This window comes from Dicentrarchus labrax, unplaced genomic scaffold (assembly GCF_905237075.1).
Source record: "Dicentrarchus labrax unplaced genomic scaffold, dlabrax2021, whole genome shotgun sequence".
Lineage (NCBI taxonomy): Eukaryota > Metazoa > Chordata > Actinopteri > Moronidae > Dicentrarchus > Dicentrarchus labrax.
In genome coordinates this window covers 29287853-29310826 of record NW_026136721.1, presented here as the reverse complement: position 1 = coordinate 29310826, position 22974 = coordinate 29287853, and the positions used below count along the sequence as shown (strand labels likewise).

At 42.5% G+C, this 22974-nt stretch overlaps 1 protein-coding gene across 8 annotated transcripts in view; it reads right to left on the bottom strand.

Annotated features, from left to right (window-relative positions):
* The window catches only part of fat1a (FAT atypical cadherin 1a), a 74019-nt gene that overhangs the window by 5308 nt on the left and 45737 nt on the right, over nucleotides 1-22974 (bottom strand). For all 8 annotated transcript variants that reach the window (XR_007881792.1, XM_051386695.1, XM_051386700.1 and 5 more), the window contains 19 exons: nucleotides 22514-22789; nucleotides 22017-22227; nucleotides 17360-21433; nucleotides 16532-16728; nucleotides 16265-16418; nucleotides 14598-14831; nucleotides 11343-11729; nucleotides 10009-10223; nucleotides 8772-8909; nucleotides 8425-8568; nucleotides 6762-6959; nucleotides 5478-6074; nucleotides 4287-4509; nucleotides 4066-4197; nucleotides 3792-3949; nucleotides 2435-2903; nucleotides 1576-1729; nucleotides 1096-1206; nucleotides 302-942 (listed from right to left, as the gene is read on the bottom strand). Coding sequence is in view for 7 of the 8 variants with exons in the window: in XM_051386695.1 (XP_051242655.1) it covers nucleotides 302-942; nucleotides 1096-1206; nucleotides 1576-1729; nucleotides 2435-2903; nucleotides 3792-3949; nucleotides 4066-4197; nucleotides 4287-4509; nucleotides 5478-6074; nucleotides 6762-6959; nucleotides 8425-8568; nucleotides 8772-8909; nucleotides 10009-10223; nucleotides 11343-11729; nucleotides 14598-14831; nucleotides 16265-16418; nucleotides 16532-16728; nucleotides 17360-21433; nucleotides 22017-22227; nucleotides 22514-22789 (8713 nt within the window). In the remaining variant the exon portion in view is untranslated. The remainder of the gene's footprint in view (nucleotides 1-301; nucleotides 943-1095; nucleotides 1207-1575; nucleotides 1730-2434; nucleotides 2904-3791; nucleotides 3950-4065; nucleotides 4198-4286; nucleotides 4510-5477; nucleotides 6075-6761; nucleotides 6960-8424; nucleotides 8569-8771; nucleotides 8910-10008; nucleotides 10224-11342; nucleotides 11730-14597; nucleotides 14832-16264; nucleotides 16419-16531; nucleotides 16729-17359; nucleotides 21434-22016; nucleotides 22228-22513; nucleotides 22790-22974) is intronic.

Below are 22974 nucleotides of genomic sequence, written 5' to 3'. Positions count from 1 at the left end.
TACATCCTTTCCAGGAAACCTCCTAGAAAATAATTTGGAAATGACAGACAGCTAAAAATAGTGTTACCCAGAATTTCACTAAATAGCATGATCGTACGATTCCACTGAAAGCCAACGGTAATTTGGTTTATCCAGTCCTACTCCTGTGTAAATTCATGTCCCAGATTAAGGGACCGCTTAACACTAAGGCCACCCACGCTAAAAATGTTTTCATCTACAATACAAAGAACATTTGGACACAGTGTGACTCCTGCCTGGACACAGGCAGGTGAAGCTGCTGCCGCCTAGAAGCCAAACTTACTGTCATAATCATAGTCCCAGTTCGGCTTCTGGATGGAGTCACTGTCCGAGACTGAGTTGGAGGGAGGGGGAGGGGGGAGGTTGGGTGCCACACTGCACACAGCGACGGTCTTGCGGTGCCCGTGCACAGAGTCTGGGTTGAAGGTGCTGAACTCCGGATGCTCCGGGATGGCCGAGCCCTCAAACGAGTTCCTGTCCAGGTTGTTTCTTGAGTCACTTGGAATGCTGGGAGTGTAGGAGATGGGCCTCACGGGGACCTGAGGCGGGATGTCGGAGTAGATGTTCTTGTTGAGTTTGGCGTCAAAGTAAGGTCGCTGGAGGAAGGAGTGAGGCACGTTCGAACCACCGGGGTGTTTGTCGTCGTCGGTTTTCGACTTTCTGCGACAAGCCTTCTTGCGGATGATGATGAAGAGGAGGACCAGGATGAAGATGCTGGACACAAAGACCACAATGCCAATCACTTCTTCCAGGCCTATGTTCCAGGAGGTGGAGACGAATTCGTTGCGGACCTCAGTGCGGAGCTCACACATCTGCCCGCTGAAACCCAGCGAGCAGTTACACTTGTAGGAGCCGTACGTGTTCTGGCACTGGCCTCCGTTGGCACAGGGGTTCTTGATGCACTCATCCACATCATTCAGGCACCTGGACAAAACATTGGAATTGAGCGAGGTGTGTTTGAGGGTGAAACGCTGTAGTTTACAAACTGCTGATGTAAGAGATGAGACTTGACTAGTTGGAGACTTTAAATAATTCAGCGAGTTAAATTGGATGGATTTGAACTCGAACCTGACATACCTGTCTCCCTGGAAGCCTGCTTCACACTCACATACTGGACCATCCAGACTGTCGATACACTTTCCACTGTTTTTACATGGGTTGTCTCTGCAGTACGGCCCCAGCTGGCACCTGAAAAACAAGTTTACTTAAGCAACCCCAAAAATATAAGAAATGTGTTCTTGCAGTGTGTAAGATTTGTATTCAGTGGCAAATGACTGAAAATTACAAATGTACATTTTATACTGCTGCAGGATATACTACAGTGTAAAGTAATGGGTAAGACATAATTCATGAATGTAAGATTACTGCTCTACAAATTCACCCAGACTTGAGAAATGCAGGTTCAAACTCAAACTATAAATATTAATACTCAAAATTAAATGCTAATATTAAGTATTAATTTCAATATCAGAAGTAAAAGGATGGGTATGAAGTACAGAGGTAATTTTGCTTTTGTCTAGCTTCATCACACAGACTGACAGAAAAAAGTTATAATACCTTTGTCCTGAGTATTGCCCTCTGCACTGGCAGTAGAAGTCATCTGCCCGAGGAACACACGTGCCCCCATACAGGCAGGGGTTGGAGGCACAAGGGCTTATGCCGATCTCACAGTGGGTGCCCATGAAAGAGGCAGGACACTTACAGAAGTAGCCTGTGGAATTAGAAAAAATACAGACTTATGATGACAATGACACTGACAAAGTGGGCATTTTTAAACCACTGTAATTTCTCAAATTGAAGCCAGTTTGTAAACACTCGCTGTACGGTGTGTTGTCTCGTAAAAACAGGTAAAGGTCAGCCTCGCATAAAGGCCGGGGGAAAAAAACAAAAACAAATGACTGGGATTTTTACTTCTGCATAATTTACATTCATTCCAACTTCACAATAGACAGAGCCACAATATGCTTACCACACTGCTTCCTCTTTTTTTAAATTGAGCTGATGTTACTGAAACACATCCTGCAGATGTTTTACAGGAAAGCCTTTTAGGGATGGTGAGGGACTATGCCCCCTAAACCGCTGGCAGGGTTTTAATGCGAAACAGATGCAGAAGTGTTGAGTTTGCATTAATAGCAAATCACATTAACGGCAAATTAACAAAGCACAGGAACACAGTTCACCTGACGGGTTTACCCCTTCAATTACTACCCCTGGTTGTAGGCAGCAGAAAGGAAGCTGTGTTTGATTTGTAGTTAAGGCAGCAATACAAGATTAGCTAAGGGATTAAGGGCACAAAAACTCAACTTAACCCCTTTCCCCCAACCTAGCATTCAAAACAGAACAACTTTAAATTTATGGTAAGCTACTCTAGTGAAAATCTGAGTGAGTGCAATGAGCTGAGCAAGACATTATGTACCTCCATTAGGCAGCGAGGTGCAGCTCCCTCCGTTAGTGCAGGGGTTGCTTGAACAACTCTCAGCAGGTGCAAGTGCACAGCCCGGAGCCACGTCCACGATGTCCTCCAGCACAGCGTGGGCCCGGTGCGCCTTGGTGTTGAGAGGCAGCTCCAGGCCGTTCAGGGTGATAGCCTCCATGCAGCCGCGGAGGCCGTTGGTGACAGGCAGGCTGCGTCCGTGGCGAGCAGAGGCGTGCTGGCGTACATGGCCGCCAAAGTAAATGCTGTTGTCAAGGTTGAGGGTCCGCAGGGTGCCTGGTGCTGTGCCTGAGGCGGCATGCACCCTGTCCAGCACGAGCTTAGCGTAATTACCATCCACCTCCAGTGAGACAGTGTGCCACTCCCCGTCGTTAACCTGAGCGCTGTGGACCGACACGAGGCCGGGGCCACTGCCGCAGTCGAACTTGTACTGCAGGCGGCCGTTCACGATCTATTTTAGAGTCAGACAGTATGGAGTTAGAACATGATAAACCATCAGCATATATCAGACAGATGGAGGTTATTCATCTCATTGCTTCTGTTCTTTGTTTCCCTTTTTGATTAACACTTCACATGATTAACACTTGGACGGAGAAATCGTAGGCAAATCATCAAGGCACTGTTATACATCCACACTGTCATGAATCACTCTCTATCAGAAAGTACAATCTATATCAATACATTGGGCATGCCATGAAATAATTTAGCTTGATAATACAGAGATCAAGAGACAGATTTCTCTTGATAATATTAGATAACACTAGCTTTAGAGGAAAACCTGCTAACTTCTGTTCATGGCTCTAAATAAAACATACCACAGTTTGGAGATATTAAAAGCCTTACATGGCAGTCTGATAAACAATAACTGCCTCTTAGCCGGCCAGGTTTTAGTCCAAAGTCTGATGTGCAGACTGCTATACCAGACAGACTCTAAAAGGAATGTGTGGAAAACTGCTTTCTGTTCCCTCCCAGTACTAAAATAGCTCTTGTGTGTGATTTTTTTCAAGCCACCACCACATTCCCATAGTCCCTCATGTGAAACAGGTTTTAAAAATGGCTTTTTGAACCCTTCAGGAAAGTTGGCTGGTACACATAGCTGGACGCTCTCATGGGAGGGCGGGTCAGTTATGTGTTTATTCTGATATGGAAATGCTGAGCGGTAATACAGAGGCAAGCTAGGAAATGCAGAGGGACAGTCGGTCTAGACTTAATTATGATAAGTGAGAGTTATCATTTCAGTTTTTAAAGAGGTCGAGGGATAAATGTACTGTTATGGCTGAGTAATAAGGCCAGACAAATACATTTACACACACACACACACACACACACACACACACACCTCTAGGATGCTGTAGTCGGTGCCTTTAGCATACATGACAGTAGCATGGCTGGTGAAGGTCCTGAGTCGCAGAGATAGTTTCATCAACTCCTTGTTCTCGTTCTCCATCAGATGGTATTTCACATAGCCGCTGCCGCTGAACGTCAGCGAGTGACCATCTGACATCAAGTAACAGACATGTATTAAGAAAAAAATGTAACAAAAAAAAACATTCTTTTCAACATCACTAGATCAAGATATCTGGAAACACAGGAAAAGAGGTGGGTGGTCTTACCGGAGCATTTGCCCTTTTTGCCCTCTGGACACACGCAACTGTACACGGTCTCTCTAGGATCTGCCACACACTCCATACCCTCAGGGCAGGGGTTGTTCTCACACAGGTTGTTCAACACGGGACATCTGCCACCTAAATGCCAACATAGTTCCATTCAGAATAGGAGTTTCTAACAGACAGTGAATGTGTAAATGCGTGAACGTGAGGTGTGATCAGTCTACCTTCACACCGGCAGGTTGCAGTCCTCACGTGTCGCGGCGTAACAAAGCTGAGGCGAGCCGTGCTGTGAGTGGACATGGCGGTCTTATCCAGGGAGATGACCTCGTCGCAGAAGCGCAACGGGCAGTCAAGACCCGCACACAGCTTCTGCACCACCCGCACGATCCGAACCCCCGTCATCTCCTCGATCACAGCCGCAGAGGAGTTCAGCTTACGGAAGACGACCTGAAGACGAGAACGCCAATAGACTCAATAATGGGGACTCCATTAGTGGAATGACAGAACATCAATCAGCAACAGATTGGATAATTTATTAATAACTGAAGTCATTTATCACGATAATATTCACAGGTAGAGCTGAAACCATTTCTGACCTTAAAGGAACCAAAACATCTTATTGATCACTTGCTGAACTTACAGAAATTCTATATATTTTTTAAGCAAAATGCAATGTTTGCTTCCCAGATGTTCAGTTTTTATGAATGATAGTAAGCTGAATACATTTGAATTTGGACTAATGCTAAGATAAAACATGGGATCTGAAGGTGCACCTTTGGCTCTGGGAAATTGTAACACAATGTTCACAATTTTCTTTTTATAGACAAAATAATTAATCCATTTATCAAGAAAATAATCATCTTTAATCAATAAAAAAGAATATTGTTAGTTGCAGTCCAACTTACGGGTTCCAGCTTCTGAAATGTTAGTATTTGCTCTTTTGTATAATGAATATCTTTGGGCTTTGGACAGTTGGTCTTTTGGAAACTAATGTGTGAGTGCCATTTCTCATTCATTATGTAAACTACATTACACAAATATCAGCAGATTAATCAATAATGACAATATTTGTTTGCAGCTCCAAAAAGAATTACACAGAAAATTGATCTGCAACTATTTCAACAGTGAGAAGTGACAATGTGAAGATTTTCAACTTTTCTCTTATTTTATGTCATTGCAAACTGAATATCTTTGGGTTTTCTGTTGGTCGGACAAAAGAAGTAATTCACCTTGGGAAAATTGTGAAATTTTTCACAAATTTCTGACGGTTTAGAGGCTAAACAATGTATCGATCGGTGGTTGTTCGTAGAAGCCCAAAACAGAGAATCACAACATCTGTGGCTTCAACAACAAAGAAACAGTTGAGTGACAAATGAACATATAGAAATATAAAATGTAATCATGGCCGTTCTCACCTCCTGAGATTGGTAGGGGCTGCCAGATCTCTCTAGAGTCAACAGCACATCCAGATCTCCTTGCTCTGAAGGCTGCAGGCTCACTAACTGCACTTCACTCCTCCGAACTCCAGCGATATTTCTGAGGGCCCGCTGGAAGTTGCGCCAGTAATCCCCGACAAACTCCTCCGGGGCAATATCTGCGAAGCGCACTGCGATAGAGTTGTCCAGAGCCTGATGAGCTGCTTGCCTAACATGCACGGTGACATCGGCAGCTGTGGTGAAGCGCCCGTCAGTCACCGTCACGTTGAGAGAGTAGTGGCCCACGTCGAGCGGCCGTACGGCGATAACTTTTCCATCAGAGGCGGAGACTGAGAACACGGCATCGCTCTCGTCTGAGGATGAGGAAGAAGATGGGGCAAGGCTGTAGGTGAGCGTGTCGTAGATGTCTTGATCAGTGGCGTGGATCTTGCCCAGGACGCCTCCAGGGTATTCATCACCGGCGGTGGTCACAAAGATGTCCAGAGGAAGAATAGCAGGAGGGTAGATGCTCTCCTCGATTATGCGTACGCTGATGAAGGCGGTGGAAAAGAGCTGAGGTTTGCCACTGTCTGACACCTGAACAGGAAAAGGAGAAGGAGACACATGCATGACGATATGATGTGCACTGTAAGTCTTCATCTGCAAGCATTATATTTCCAACAGCAGAGGGCAATCAAGCTCTTTCGCTGATAACCCTGAGTGGACAGCATCTACATGCTGTAGGTGCACTGGGTATTAAAACCAACAAATTCATCTACAGAACATTTTAACATTTCCACTTTCACACGGATGGTCATCAGCTCTGCGAGAAAAGAAGACAACATCTCTGACTCAAATCTGAGTGTGCATCGCGTGTGTAACAAGACATCACACTTAGATTTCATATCCCATCTGCCCACTCGTTTTTTTTTTTCTCTGTTCTTTTCTCTAAGGTGACACATCAACACCAAGCAACACACGTGATCACGCCAACTCAAAGAAAATCTCTTTGATTTATGATTATCCTGAGAGATGCACTCTGATGCTTATTTCAATTCAGCCTCTTAAACAGGGTATACAAGGTGAAAAGCTTTTTTTAGATTGCATATATGCAGAGAAGAACATTGACTAGTAGGGGAAAAAAGAGATGGCAACGAGTGAGCATGACAGAGAGAAGGTACAGGGAGGGAAAAGAGGGAAAACAAATAGATCAGGTTGCTGTGCCTTGACGGTTAAATCGATACAACCTCTCAACTCTGGTTTCTCCTCGGTGCTGTGACTCACCTGTGCTTGAAGTAGGTAGTGTTCTTTAGTTTTCCTATTCAGTGCTCCCACGGCCACTAGAGCTCCCTGCTGATCGATTTTGAAAGCATTGCCCTCGTTCCCATCCATGATGGTAAAGGTGAAAGGTGGGCCATTGTGGGAAGCGTCCCGGTCGGTTACGGTTAGTTGAAGAACACTTGTGCCTTGTGGTCGATTCTCCTGCGGGGTGCAAGAGAGGCATGTTTAATATTTTGTGGTGAGAGGAGGTAGCTCTCCTGATGCTCTTCAGTTCTGGGATGTTTTACGATGTAATGTTTCGCAGGAGTTAGGCAATGCACCCACATCAGGGGGAGAAAATGTAAGTGTGTGACTAAACATGGAAAAAACAAAGCTCTCCTATTTGTTTTGGCTCAATAACAGTGATCAGCAATCACTTTTGCCATCTGCTCTTAAATTAAACCTGCGAAAACAGGTCAACAGTTTCTATTTGCATATTCAGCAGTTACAGAGCAACATTATCTTCATGTACAGCCATGTTTTTGTCCAAAACTGTAAAGTTGAGCTCCAGAAAACCCAAACCATCAGCTGAGAGATGAGTAATAATTATCTGTGGGTCTGTCACTATGAGCGACACCTTTCACATCACACCTGTCATTTGATCCAGTGCCGACATAAAAATACTGATTATAGCCGCTTTAAAGATTTGGGCAAGGTTACAGATGACTTTATCTTTTTATACTGTAATAAATGTGATGACTTTATCTATTTATTTTTTTCTTTCTTAATGCATTGCTGGTATTGTGTCAGTTGTCCTGGACTGCAATGCTGTGACTAGGCTTTAGATGAGTTCCAGCAAGAGGCAACATGTCAGTTACACAGTTAAGCCTTTGTCTTTAGTGTCCCTGAACGGGCTTCAGATCTGTCCCTTTTGTTGACTCTTTCAAGTCCTGACTCAAAAGTCACTTTTATTCTCCAGTGTTAAAAAAAAAACCTCTTGATATTTCTTGAGGTGTGTACACTATGTGCCCTGTTTTCTTCTTGTTCTGTTTTAGTGTGAATTTTTCTACTTCACTTTGATCAAGAAGTAAAATAAAGCCAGTCAGGATTTTTTCAGAGGCAAAACAATGTTTCATCCTGAAGTGCTTGAGCTGTGTGCAATGTGTACCCTGCCTCCTCGCAGTGTCTCTTAAATAGCTTTTTCAGATTTCTAAACAGACAGGAAAATTGGAGATGAATCATCTTTCCTCTTTCCTTTTGAATCATTATTTTCCCTTTTTTTGATCCCCCAAACTGGAATACAGGTGCATTTTCTTCTCATTCTTACATATTTTCCCTTTACTCCAGTCAACCATTTTTGGCTTAGTATATTGCACATTCCCACTCTTCATCAGTCCCGCCTTAGTCTCTCCCTTTCATTCCTCATCTGCATTCTTATACTTAAAATGCAGCATCTGTCGTACAATTCCCTCCCTCCCCATCTTTCTCCCCTGTCCTTACCTCTGTTCTTGCTCCATCCTCCTACTTGCTTCTTGACATTCTAGTCGCACAGTCTCCCATTATTTCTCCCTGTTAATCCCTCTCTCTGTGTGTCCACTGCAATCCCCCCCCCCCCTCTTTCTCCCCTTCCATCTACCTCATTCTCATCCTCTCAACCATCTACACTGAGCCCTCTCTCTTCTCTCACCTGGATGATGAGGCTGTAGTTGGCTTGGGAGAAAAGTGGCGGGTTGTCGTTGACATCTGAGATGTCGATGTTGATCATGGCGCTGCTGGAAAGAGGGGGCACTCCGTTGTCTGAGGCTACCACCGTCAGAGTGTACCCTGAAGTCTGAGAAAAAGAGAGGGAGGGAGAGAATTACCATACGTAGGCAAAGCTTCTTTTGTAAGCTATAATGCAGAAGGAGATCAGTAAACAAGCTTCCCTATTAGGCCTGACATGAGTCTGATTGGATTCTGCATAGAGTGCAATTAGTCCCTCAGTGGATTAAACTCTATATGTACAGTCAGCATTGTATCTGCTGTTTCTCTTACTCTCTCTCTGTCCAGCTGGCGAGCAACTTTCAGCTCTCCTCTGACCGGATCGATGGTGAAGGGGCTGCCCTGGTTACCGTCCACGATGGAGTACCGCACCCGATTGTAAGAGGGCCCGTCTACATCCTCAGCCATCACCTTTGGATCAAACAAACGATCAAAACAATGACCAATAAACAATAATCAAAGGTGTTCTTTACTAGTTTAAAGTCGGTGGGTGAGTTTGAAAAAAGGCTGACATCTTATGATTCAACGCCAATTAGGACTTAGCAACGTTTGAATTCTGATGACTGTTGGTGGATTGTTGAAAACCACACCCACACAGTCCTGATAAAGCAAGTTAAACTCTTACTAAACAACAACTAAGAAATCTTCTTCTATCTTTGACTGTTGTTTACGAATATGTATTGTTTTAAAAGAATATATTCGGATTTGAAATTAAGTTTTCAGGTGCTTTAAAGCACTATTGTAAGGCTGAACACATTAGTCATTACTTGATCAACACAAAATTAATAAATCCGAGATGGACTTTTTTCATTATTTTTTGACAATTTATCAGTAATAATCGTTAGTTGCAGCCCTGTTATTGCAACATCTGACAGATATGACCTTTTCTTTCGCCTGTGCACCCTTCTCCAAGAGACACACACACAGAAACACACACAGTCTTTCATATTGAAAGGGATCCCAGGGGAAATCAGCAGACAGAGAAGATTTACAAGTATGAGACAATGGCAGGTATTATAATCAAATTTTCTGATGTATAATTTATATTCAGGTACATAAGACACACAGATAAATCGTCATAAGCAGAGGTTTTTTATGAAGGGAGAGATGAGAGGTGGGCAGATAGAAACAGATGGAGTGAAAATTTAACATGCACACGGTAGAAAAGGCCTCATCTTAGATACGGGCATAATGAGTCAAATGCCTTTCAATTAAACTGTTTGAGCATGTGTGTCAGAAAATGCGCGAGAACAGCAGTGCAGTGAGCATGAAGAGCACTGGTCCTAATTTAGCTACGCCACCAGATGGTGATTTGCCACAGGTGCAGATATGTGATAGTGTATGCAGCGACTAATGGGCAGAGAGGAGATAGTTAACAAAACGGAAAGTTAAGAGAAAAAAAAATGTCTTTCACCCTTCATGCAGTTTTATAGTAATTATGTGTTATTGCCCGACAACAAGCGCCCACTGTATATAAACATGTCCCTAAAGATAGTACGTATATTCTCACCGCCAACACAGTCTTTCCCAGCTCAGTGTCCTCGCTGACGACGGCTGTGTAGACGTCCTGGCTGAAGGCAGGTCTGTTGTCATTGACATCAGTCAGGTTGATGTTCACAGTGGCCATGTCACTGAGCGGTGGTGAGCCACCATCTGTAGCCTCTATGGTGATGTAGTATTCATGGGAGACCTCATAGTCCAACGGCTCAATCACAAAGATGTCACCTGAGGACAAAGAGTCAGAGTGGTAGGAAAAGCTAGTGTTATAAGAATTCAGACTTCAATACCAATACGTTATCTAAATATAAAAGATGACCATTGTTCTTCTTTGTTTTCATGTACTATATTTGCAGCATTTACTGCAGAGGGGTACCCAACTCTAAGTCATTCATTTTTTGCCCTGTTATAACCTTTGTAAACTTGTTTTTAACTCTACATGCAAATATTTTTAGCTGAAATGCACCATAAACCGTAAAGTCAAATCGTCAGCCGTCACTTACTCTCATTTGAAATTCTAAATTTAATGCTCGGTTCAGCTGTTTTAACTTGCAATACTGCTTGCAGCTAGACAACAGAACAGTATCCTATTTGTTTTGTTTGGTGTCACACGTTGCAGCGATGAAGCCAGCAAATCACAGACCAGCCAAGAGACAAAACAGCGTGATGTTTTTAAAAATTGGAGTGAAATCTACTGATGGTTGAACACAGATTGCAGTGAATTTGATTAGCAAATGTTTTAATTTGTAAAAATTTCCATTTAGGATACGGTGTCTGGGATTGCTTAATGATACTGCCATTTGTGAATGATTGTTCCCATGGCAATTTAGCATGACTTAATGAGAAGACAGGAATGCAGACAGTGTAGGCTCCTGATGTTTCACTCCACATTTGAAGGTGCTCAGTGGATGTTCTTTGTAAACAAATAAACAAATATGGTTGTGCAATGCTCACATCCATGTTGTCCAACAGTCTTCTTCTCTGCTTTTGTCGCCGTATTTCTATGAGCCCAACTGTTGATCAGTGGAATAGTGTGGAACCTAAACAGGAATGTGCTTCCTTGTGTGCGTATGCGATATCAACCAAACATTCGACCCATTTGTAAAAACCTTGCTCCACAGTGCTACCTGTGGTCAAAAACTCCACGGGGTACCTTTAACCCCTGTGGTGACAGTAGAAAGGTAATTTAATGTGATGAAATAGTTTTTTTTAGAATTCAATATAAAATATAATTGGATTACAGAAGCAGTACTAAACGTTGTGTTATACCACCATAGTGAGAAAGCTAAGAGCACAATAAAAGTTAAAGGAATATACAAAAGAAAAGCCATCTATGCAACCACATACCAGTGCGTGGGTCCACGCTGAACATTCCATGCTCATTCCCACTGATGATGCTGTAAGAGATCTCTCCGTTAGCCTCAGTGTCGCGGCTGGCTGCTTGCACTCTGAGCAACTGTGTGCCCACCGCCACATCCTCAGACACCGCAGCCGTGTACTCGCGGTGCTCAAACACTGGCGGATTATCGTTGATGTCCAGGACAGAGATCACAACCTGGCACTGTGAAGAGAGTCGTGGGGAGCCCTGGTCACTGGCGCGAGCCATCAGCTCATATGCTGACTGCACCTCGCGGTCCAGGGGACGCTCCAGGCTTATTACACCAGTGTGCTCGTCAATTGAGAAAAATCCATCAGCAGTATTGACCAATGAGTAGAGGATGTCGCTGTTAAGACCTGGAATGACAGACAAAGGACAGGAGGGTTTTTTTACAACGTGAATCTGTGATACGTCTCCGTTTACAACCTGTCTGTTGATGATGCCTGCCTTACTATCCACATCTCAGCAATTAAGCTGGTGAGTAAAATGTTATCCTCACCAATAAGATTAATGGCCACATCAAGAGAAATACTCCTTTAAGCACAGGGCGTATTGATTCTTATATTGATCTATTGATTCTTGAATGATTAAAATCATCACCTTCTATTCTCATTCCAAAACATCCATCTTCCGCACAGCCTCTGATAAACAGGAGCTGTAAACGTCTAATCCATGCCATCCTCATAACTCATGTCCTCCCACTAGCAAAACGCTCCCAGCAACAAGACAGAGACGGATCACAATAATAATCATAATGCCTTTCTGCAGGTGGCCCCCATTTGGAATATGCTATTATATTCCCATTTATCAGGTAAGTGCCCCCATCCTCCTTGGATCTCATTATCGTTGTGGAGAGACTACCACAGGGAGCCCTGCTTATATGGTTTCCCATCACTTTTATCTGATCTGATCATCCTTGGGACAATTGCTTAATGGTGGTTAAGTGAATTGTGCTGCATCTCAATTGGCTATATTGTCTCTTACACATATGTTTATGATTGTATGCGCTTCTCAGTCCTATGGCTGGAATGTTTAATATCATAGTGGAGCTGAAATTAACAGAAAATGACTCAGCATTTATGATGGTAAACTGAACCTTTAACTTTAAAACTTTAATAATTTTCAGCTGTCGAAAATCATAATGGCCATTTTTTGCTACTTTCAAACATTTTAGACACAAAACAAGGGATTAATCAAGAAAACAATCAGCAGATTAACTGATCAAAATATTAATTATTTGCAACCCTATATTAAAGACAATGTTATACTGCGCCTTTATTCACATGTCATTTCTTTAATATTAAAAGCAAACATCCGGATTGCACTATGATCCACAGATAGTTTCATTTCGAGGACAGCTGGTACTTAAGACATCTTTCTCTGCTGTATTGGAGGCAAGACTGTTGAGAATTTGTATGAATCTGGCGCAGCACCAAGGTGGACAAAGCAGAGAATGATTAAATTCCTCAACACTGGAGCAACATGTGAAATCACATAAAGAAAATAACAACAGTAAGGCAGTAAGGACAGACACTCCAGGCAGAGTGATAAAGGACAAAGCAAAATCAGAGAAAGAATGTGGAATGTTACTTCAGTTTATCACAGATCAAGGGAACCAGTTTGGGTCTGTTTGTCTGGCTCATAACTATTCCACACTGATAAGTGCTGTCTGTCAGAGATTGTAACAGCAGGCTGAACTGAAGAGCAGCAATGTGGGTACGTATCAAACATCTTCCAGCCAAATGGGCAGGCGGATCATAGAGGCTGTGGCACACAGCAGCCAGTGCCAAGAATGAGTCCTTTCAGAGATATGCAGTCAAATATCGATGCTCGCTAAAGCAACTCTTTTCTCTTAGGAGGAGGGTTACATTAGGCTTCGCGTTTTGATGGCTGGTGGCAGACAGCTGACTGAAGTGAACTGGGTCAAAGCTACAATGCCTATTTTCTCTTTTATACTCTACATGTTGCCAGTTGCGCTTCAAACTTGCACCTGAATCAGAAAATACAAGACAAGACAGAAAAAAGAAACTCTCAATGTGTGCGATACCCGCACAAGTGAGAGAAATACTAATCAAATACCCTCTGCTTTCACTCCGCGTAACTCTAAATAATTACTGCCGCTGGCTAAACTGCAGGGAGCACCTTTTTTTCTCCACCTCTCCTTCAAGTACCCTTACCCTTGATATTCAAGATTTGAAGCAAATTTTGTGCCAGCAAAGCCTCAGGAAAGAAATGTCTTAATACCAGCTCTTTCCTTTCACCGTTTAACGTTATACTCTGAGGAACCCAGTTCTAGCATCCCTTTCATTCTGTCAAGCTGTCAGTCCGGCCAAATTGAGGGACTGAAAAAGGGAAAAAGAAAGAGAGGGCGTTGATTCTCTGACAGTGAACAGGCTGAAATGGTTCTTCATGCTAGAATGTCCTACTCCACTCAACTAAACGTGTAATCTGGAACGGCAGGTCCAATAGCTTCCTGGATGAAGTCTCGAGGAGCTTAAATGGTTGTTTAACTGCATGGTGTAAGTCTTATCAATATGCCAGCCTCTTAGTGGTTGGCAATGTTTACTGAAAGGTGAAGACGCCGCAGATAAATATGTGGCCCTGTGGCTTTGCACCAGGCAAATGGAAAATTGCAATCAACCCTTTTGAGAATTCAGCTTGACGAGAGAAGAATTTCATTAGAGTGTAATGGAGCTTTTAATTTGAGGGGTTGATCATTCATGAAATTCCACATTTGTTATCCTTCCCTCTTGCCATTTAGTGTAATGCTGTTGCATAAAGGAAAGATAATTGTATTATGAGTCAGCATTTAGCCAGGATGGATATGCATACTGTATATAATGATGCTAAACACCCTTAGTATAAGTATATTCTTGAATTATAACAATAATAATGTATATAGCTTAACTAGTTAACTACTTCTAACGACTTCTTCTTCTTAACTAGCCAAAATGACTCAGCTGAAACAGAAACCAAAACCAGAACGAGTGTCTGATTCTTTACCCAATTGTTTGTTGATGGTTACTTTGATAATATGATTCAAGTTAAAGATGATTTTTAAGCTTTTTAACCCAGATTTTCCATTTCAAAAGTAACCATTACATAATGGATTCACTTTCCTTAGTGCTTTTTCCTGTAGTATTACGGTTTTTTTCTAGGTCTTTTTTCAGGACTGATTGTTTCTTAAGTACATGACCATGGAATAATTGTGCTTGAGAACTCACCTGCATCAATATCGTTAGCTAGCAGCTTTGCCACATATGTGCCAATCTCTGTGTTCTCAAAGACTGTAATGGTGTAGGGGTCGGATGAGAACTGCGGCAGGTTGTCATTGACATCTTCCACAGTGATGTGGATGTCAGCTTCGCAGTACCGCCCTCCTCCGTCCACCGCCCGCATTTTGAACCTGTGCTCGTCTTGCTCCTCTCGGTCCAGGGGCTGTGAGGTCTTCAACTCCCCTGAAGGTGAGACAGAACAATTTTGAGCAAAATCCAAAGCCCAAATACACACACTCTTTGGAGAGTAGAAGGGTGTAATTTGCTATTTATACAACAACATAAAAAGCCTTTAATTTACAGACATATAATCAGTGTAAGCAATTAATCAAGAGATTGAGTTTATGTATGAGAGGACAAAGCATGTATACTCAAAAGCACTGTAACCCCCTTGTCTACTGTCAACTAACAAGGCATCCAAAGAACTAATAGCTTTCAAGAGAGAGAAGAGGGGGATAAAAAAGTAATTGAAGCACAACAGAAGGGAGAAAATGGCAAAGAGAGCGGGCTGATGAAGGAACCCATCAGAGTTGGCAGCTAAGAGCAGCTTGGAAGTGTCCTGGGATGTGAGGCAGCCAACATTACCACAACCTCTCTGGAAAACTCCAGAGCCTCTTGGCAGTCCTCATCTGCAATAATCCTACTTGACTGCACTAAAAAAAAAAAAAAATAACATAGCCTCTGCATAACAGTAGCACTGCTGCTGGTAACTCAATATTAAAGGTTGCCAAAAGACAGCTGGATTGTATTGTTGCCTTATTGCCTGCTTTGGTGTCAGTCTCTCGGCATATTAAGGCTGAATTGTGTCACTACTTTGAGATTCCATGCAGTAGCAGATGTGTTGTATAGCTGTTTAAATCTAGTGGCTTAGTTTGTTCTGTCCTTTCAGACTTTTACTTTGCGTTTATTTTAAAACGAGGTTGGTGGTGATTAACTGTCGTTGTTTTTCGTTGTTGTTGTTTTCTTTCCTTCTTCTTCTTCTTTTCTTGTTTCATCCTAGCAGCCAGATGGAATGTCTGATTTAAGAGGGTCTCCCAGAAGAAATTATTTGCAGGCAAGAAGTATAGCAGTCATAAATTCAATTTAAGTGTGCAACTCTGTATTTTAGTGCCACTGTGGGTTTTTCAGTTGCCCTGCGGGGAAATGTTCTTGGCTCTTTTAAAAATGAATAAGTAAATAACAACTGGGAACAAGAAAACATGCTTGCCTCCTCCATCGCTGATGATGATTCACACATACAGCACCACAAATAAAAAAAATACTAACATTTTGCAGAGGGATCACAATTCTCAAATCTTAAGAGTGTAATGTAAGGCTGCTGTCATGCTGAGCTGCCTATTTTTATTTTGTGGCTTGTAGCAGAGGACCATGAGTGTTCCATGAGAGACTTTAACATGAGTGTCCCACATACTGTTTCCCAATATTCAGAATAACCTGCAACATAGCTGGAATGCAATCCGACTATGTGTGTGTGACTGTGTATAAGTAATTTATAAATACTAAATGATTAAATGTGTTTCTGTTTTACACTGAACACAAAACTACACAGAATCAATATACTCTTCTTCATACACATGTGGATTTACTTGCATTCCTGTTAGTATACAGATACACACCTGTATCAGAGTCAATGATGAACAATTCAGATCCAGCTCCCTGGAGCTCGTAAGAGATTTGGGCATTTGAGCGGATGTCAGCATCTGTGGCAGAGACCTGCAGGATGAGCCTGCCAGCAGGGGAGTCCTCTGGGACGCTCTCACTGTATAGAGTCTGAGGGATGGATGGAGTAAGAGGAAAATGGAATAGAGGAAGAAATTAAAGTGAACAGGAAACAAAGGGCAAATTAAATTACGACACAGCTGAGAACAAAAAAAAGACTTTACCTTTTCGCATACAGGGCTGTTGTCGTTGGCATCCAGCACCTTGACCTCCACAGTGGCTTTGGCAGTGAAGATGCCATCACTGGCAGTAATGTTAAGAAGATAATTGTCCTTCTCTTCACGGTCCAAAGGCTTTCTGACAGAGACCTTCCATTCATTCTGAATGTGTTCGATGGCAAATTGGCCAAGTGGATCCCCCCCTATTTGGTGTTAAAAAGAAATATACCACTTCAGAATGATCAACAACTCAGAAGCAGGGAAGCAGTAAGCAGCTTGAGTCATTAAAAAGACACAAGGATAAACATCTGTCCTGCATTTTAAACAACATTCACTAAATATCAATTATTATTAATGAGTATTCATCACTACTTCACAAAGCAAATCCTTACTTCCAAATCAAATATGTTTGGTACACAAGCATATCCTGCAAACCAAAAAACTACAGAAAATGTACATTAACTAATGATAATGCTGGTTTCTGATTGCTCATGATATTTACAGACTTGGCATAGTTATTCCCACTTGCTAATTAGCACCAGAGGAAGAATTTCCCCAGTCTATTCCAAAGCATTATTCAGATAATTATACATTTCTGTATTTTGATGACCTAAATATCTGCCTTTAGCTTCAGCAGATTAGACGATAACTCAGACTCCTAACAGATAATAGGACTGTGTAATGTTTCAAAGATGAGATATTATCATCATATTAAGTGGCATAAACGGATAATCCCCCCTAAGCTCTGTTTATGAAAAACTGTTACACAAAGGAGTAGGGAGTAAACTCTCTGGGCTTACTAATTATCTGGTTTGCAAAATAATAAATGCCCACCTGTGATGAAGTAGTTCACTTGTTTGTTGATGTCCTCAGAATCATCATCTGTAGTGCTGAGGATAGCGATCACTCCGCTGGGAGGAGGGTCATCTTCACTGACTGTGCCTTTGTAGATCTCTGCAGTGAAACGGGGTGGGCTGTCGTTTACATCGGCAACTGTTACCTCCACTCTCGTGTCAGTAACGTGTTGGACTTTGTCGCCTTGGTCTGTGGCTAGGACAGCAATGGAATATTTTTCCATCTTTTCGCGGTCTAGCTCTTTTAGGGTGGTCACCCATCCGGTTTCACTATTAACAGCAAACAGCTCAGAGATCTCCTGCGAGTTCTGCTTGGGGTCGAGGCTGTAAACAACGTGGCCGTTGGTTCCAGAGTCTTGGTCGGTGGCTTTGACTTGGATCACTTGAGTCCCGCTTGGAAGGTTTTCCACAATGACAGCCTCATAAGGGTCTGACTCAAAGGCAGGTTTGTTGTCATTAAGATCTTTCACTTGGATGTTTACATCTACAGATGCCACTACGTCATAGTTCTCATTATTGGTTTGGGAAAGCAAAGTGAGTTGGTACCATTTGGTCCTCTCATGGTCGAGGCTTTTCTGAAGCTTCAAGGCTCCACTGTCTTTGTCTACAACAAACACCTCATCTTCATTGCTCTCGGGAGTGTTGCCTTTCACAAGGCTGTAAATGACTGGTTGCTCACTTTCAGCCTGTATTACATCGATCTCTGTGCCAATGGGAAGGTCTTCTGCAATTGTATAGCGGTAATGTGCTTCGGTGAATTTGGGAATTGGAATCTCTGGTGCGACAATCCTAATGTAAACCTGCACAATAGAATGTTTGGGTGGATTCCCAGTATCTTTTGCCCTTACAAAGAATGCATAGAGCTCATTTTCAAGTCCAATGAGACTCTCTTTGGTCACAATGACCCCAGAGGTTGGGTGGATTTCAAAGTTCTCCTCTACGTTTTCAACATCTGCTTCAATTGAATACTCAATGTCAGCATTGCTTCCCTCGTCCATGTCTGAAGCAGCAATTTTAACCACGGAGGTTCCCCTTGGGACATCTGATGCAATAGTGGCTTTGTACTCAGCTGCCCTGAATTGTGGAGCATTGTCATTGACATCTGTGAGAATGACATTGACTATACAAAAGCCTACTTTTCCACCGCCATCTTTAGCTATGAGAGAAATAGGAATAACCTTCTGAACAGTATTCTCACGATCAAGGCTCTCTAGAGTGAAAATCTCTCCATTTTCATTGACAGAGAACTTGTCTTTTGCAAAGTCATTGACAATCTGGTATGTTATTTGTCCATAAATGCCTTCATCATCATCTGTTGCCTTTGCTTCTGCTACCAAAGTACCAACAGGTGAGTTTTCGACAAGCTCTACCACATAGTCCACCTGAGAGAAGGTGGGGTTGTGGAAGTTGGCGCCAATAACTGTTATCATGACAAGGGCTGAGCTTCTAAATACGCCGTCTGATACTGACACGTTGAGGTTGTAAAGAGGCTGCATATGTGGCCTACGGTGGTTGGAAATGAAAATGGCACCTGTGTATTTGTCAATGGAGAAGTTCAGATCCTCGTTGCTGGATATAATGGAGAACTCCAAGTTATTTGAGTCTGAGCTATCAGCATCAGATGCTTGGACTTGGGTGATGAAGTGTCCTCGTGGGGCCAATTCACTAACAGTTGTTTTGTAAGTGTGCTCTGTAAATACTGGAGCGTTGTCATTCAGGTCGGTAATGTCTATCGTCACAAGGACATCACTAGAGAGGGCTGGAACTCCTCCGTCCACAACACGGACTCTCAACTTGTGCTGCTGGATCTCCTCATGATCAAGAACTTGAGCTGTAGAGATTATTCCTGTGTCACGGTCAATAGTGAAATAATCAGAGCTCTTCCCCTTTTCCTCAACCAACTGAAAGAACACTTCTTGGTTATTACCAGTATCAGAATCTTTGGCATCAACTTGCAAAATTGATGTACCAATGACAGAGGCCTCTGAAATATTGGCATAGTAGACCTTTGACAGGAACACAGGGGTGTTGTCATTTACATCTTCCAGTATGATATCAACAAACACTTCAGAGTGTGCTCCAGTCAGAGAATCTGTGGCTCTAACATTTAACTTGTAAGCAGGATGTGTCTCAAAGTCCAGAGGTTGTATTACATGAATCACACCTGTGTTGAAATCAATTGAGAACTGTTTGAAAGGATCACCCTCAGAGATGGTGTACACAATACGAGGGCCTTCAGAATCATTGGCCTGTACATGAAGGACAGGTGTGTGTAACTGAATGTTTTCAGGGATTTCAATGCTGTAAAAAGCTTTCTCAAACACTGGCATTGCTTTGTTCACTACAGTTATTGGCACTTCTACTTCTGCTGAGAGTGCTGGCTCTCCATTATCCTTTACAATAACAATGATGACAAAGTCTGTGTTAAGCGACTCCTTCTCAAATTTCTTTCTGAGGGAAATTTCACCAGAAGGGCTAATTTGAAAGTGCTCCTGTTGTTCTTTCAGGAGATAATGGATATCTGCATTCAAGCCCATATCTTTGTCCACTGCTGTGACTTGTCGGATGACCTGGCCTTCCTCTGCGTCCATCTGGACCAGGGCATGATAGGGAAGGTTCACGAACATAGGTTTGTTGTCATTTACATCTTCCACTGTCACAGTTACTAGAACATGAGCCCCATCTTCAGATGTGTCCTCTTTAGTCACCTCAACAACGATATCAAATGTGTCCTGTGCCTCACGATCAAATGGAATCCCAGTGGTTGAGACGACTCCCGATGTGCGGCTGATATCAAACTTGCTGTCAGGGTTTAAAATTTTGTAAAACAAAGGCTCGTTCACCTGGTTCCCAACAGCAGCAATGACAGCTAGTGTTTTCTTCTCATAGGAGTTTTCTTGGACATAGGCTTTGAAGGACTCCCTGGTGAACTTTAGTTTACTCTCCTTGTTTTCCTTTACATTTATCTTTACCGCAGCAACAGTGGCAAATCTCCCATCGGAAACCCTAACCTTTAATTCATATCGGCTCCTGAGCTGTGTGACATTCTGAATAGATATCATGCCTGTGATTGGATCCATTTTAAATTTATCACCAATATTTCCCTCGGAGATGGAGAAGAGAAGTTTGGAGTTAGGCCCAGAGTCTGAGTCTGTAGCATTGACCTTAATAACTTCCACTCCTTTGTATGTTGGCACTATGACGGTTGTCTCATACAGTTCTTGGCTAAAAACTGGAGGACAGTCATTAACATCAATTACTTCAATGGTCACGTTGGCCGCCGTCTCTGCAAATAGGCGTGGCATTCCTAGATCATGGACCTGGACTGTGAAGCGGAAAACATTCCTCTGTTCGTAATCCAAAGTTGTTGTGATTCTGATGGCTCCAGTGCTTGAGTCAATAGCGAAATAGTTATGTGCAAAAGGTTCGACAATTTGATAGATGAGCATGGCATTCTGTTCACAATCAGCATCAGAGGCACGAATGACAAAGGGAGTGTTTTCACGGGTCAGAACAACACTGTTGATGGGGGCCGACTCACTGATTACTCCTTTGAATTCCCTCTGGAGAAAGATTGGCGCATTGTCATTTTCATCCTTTAGATGAATCAAAAGTGTTGTGTTGCTGGCAAGTCCGGCCATATTGGTGCCTTGTATGATGAGGATGTAATGAGGGATGGTCTCATAATCTAAAGCTTTCTGGGTCACCACCACTCCCGAGTTTGGGTTTATATCAAATGCGTTGTTAATGTTGCCACCTTTTATTTGATAGAAAACAGATGACTGGCTGACAGTTGTGACTAAGCTGACAAAACTCCCTGGATGGGCTGATTCACTTACTTCTGCAGAAAACTCTTTTTCAGTGAATCTAGGGGCTGCATTGTCAGAAACTGTTACCACAATGTGTACAGTAGCTGTAGTTGACAGTGGAGATATTCCATGATCAGAAGCCTTAACTGTGAGTTCAAACAGGGTCTTGCTGCTCCGATCAAGCTCTTTGGCTACTGTAATTGTTCCAAGAACAGGGTCGATGGAAAATGAGTTTGCAAAATTTCCTGTAAGAAAGAGCAGACAAAAGAATTAGATATTTTTGTGGCTGTGCTAAAAATGTTTTGCTGACCTGTGATATGTGCCTGGAATGTAATGGCAAACAAGTATGGTAAAAAATGAACCAAAACATGTATCATGAAGATAGTAGGGGTAGTTTTTCCCAACATTATAAATCCCAACGTCATAAATGTTTTTTTTTAAACCAAGCTACAATTCACTTACATTAAGTCATTTCAGCAATTTCAAATATGCCTGTATTCGAGCAAAGAGCTAATAACCATACATTTCTAGTTCTAATGTAACAGCTTATTGTAGGAGAAAACCATCGTGGGAAATTCTGAGAGGGGATCTGCCCATCTCCCACGTATTTGGAGATCCTCTAGACAAAGTCTTCAATATTCTCCTACTCTTTGTAAAGTATTCCATTCATGATCAAGATCCAGTGGGCAGCAGGACTCAAGATGACTCATACATTTTTACGAGTTGATTTCATTTGCATTATTTTACAATGAAAGCTTTATGTGATGAGAAAAAACCTAGGGAAATTGTAGCTCTACAGAGTGGCACAGCAACTTTGTGTTCATTTACCTGATTCGATGCTGTAGATAATCTCTGCATTGTGGCCCTTGTCTTTGTCAAGAGCTGTGACCTGGAGCACAGCCGAGCCTACAGCTGCGGATTCAAACACACGGCCAGAGTAAGGTGTGCCTATAAACCAGGGTGCATTGTCATTGGTGTCACCCACATTGACAATAACACGAACAAGGTTCCTCTTTACTGGGATGTCCTGGTCTCGCACCTAGAAAAGAAAAATGTAGACAGTAACAGACAGACGGATGAACAGAGGAGGGAGGAAGAAAAACAGACAGACAAGAGCGTGAGAGCCCTCAAGGGATAATTCATTCCTGAATGGTAACATAATAAAAACTATTCCTATTCTGAAAAGCATAGAAACAAAAAAACGTATCTTAATTTAATTGTTTTTCACTTCATAATAAAGCAAACAATTCTGAAATGAACTCATATATAGGAACTTCTTATAATTCATTTCAACTATTGGCAAATTGTCAGTGTCAGAGTCATACCATGACAGTGAGGATGTGGCGATGCATAGTCTCATGATCCAGTCGCTCAGCAGTGTACAGAGTGCCTGTTCCAGGGTCTAGTCGGAACTTCCTCAAGCTGAAGGGATCAGTGCTGCTCAGGAGTGTAAAGGTCAGTTTGTTCTTCTCGTCCCGGTCCACAGCGCTGATCTGCAGGACCTCCGTCCCCGATGGTTGGTCTTCAGAGACATTTACCTCATACCACTGCTGAGAGAACTGTGGCCGGTGGTTGTTGGTATCAATGACACGGATAAGCACCTATAGGAGAAAAATAAATTGTAGAGAATATTCGATTTTAACACCTGACTTAAATCATTCCCCAAAGTATGCATTTGAAATTAATTATTATCTGAGCCATTTCTAATTCTGTCATTGTGTTAGTGTTTAACTATTATTTGAAGAAAAGCATAATGATAGTATGGTAGTTCTAAAGCAGTGGTTCC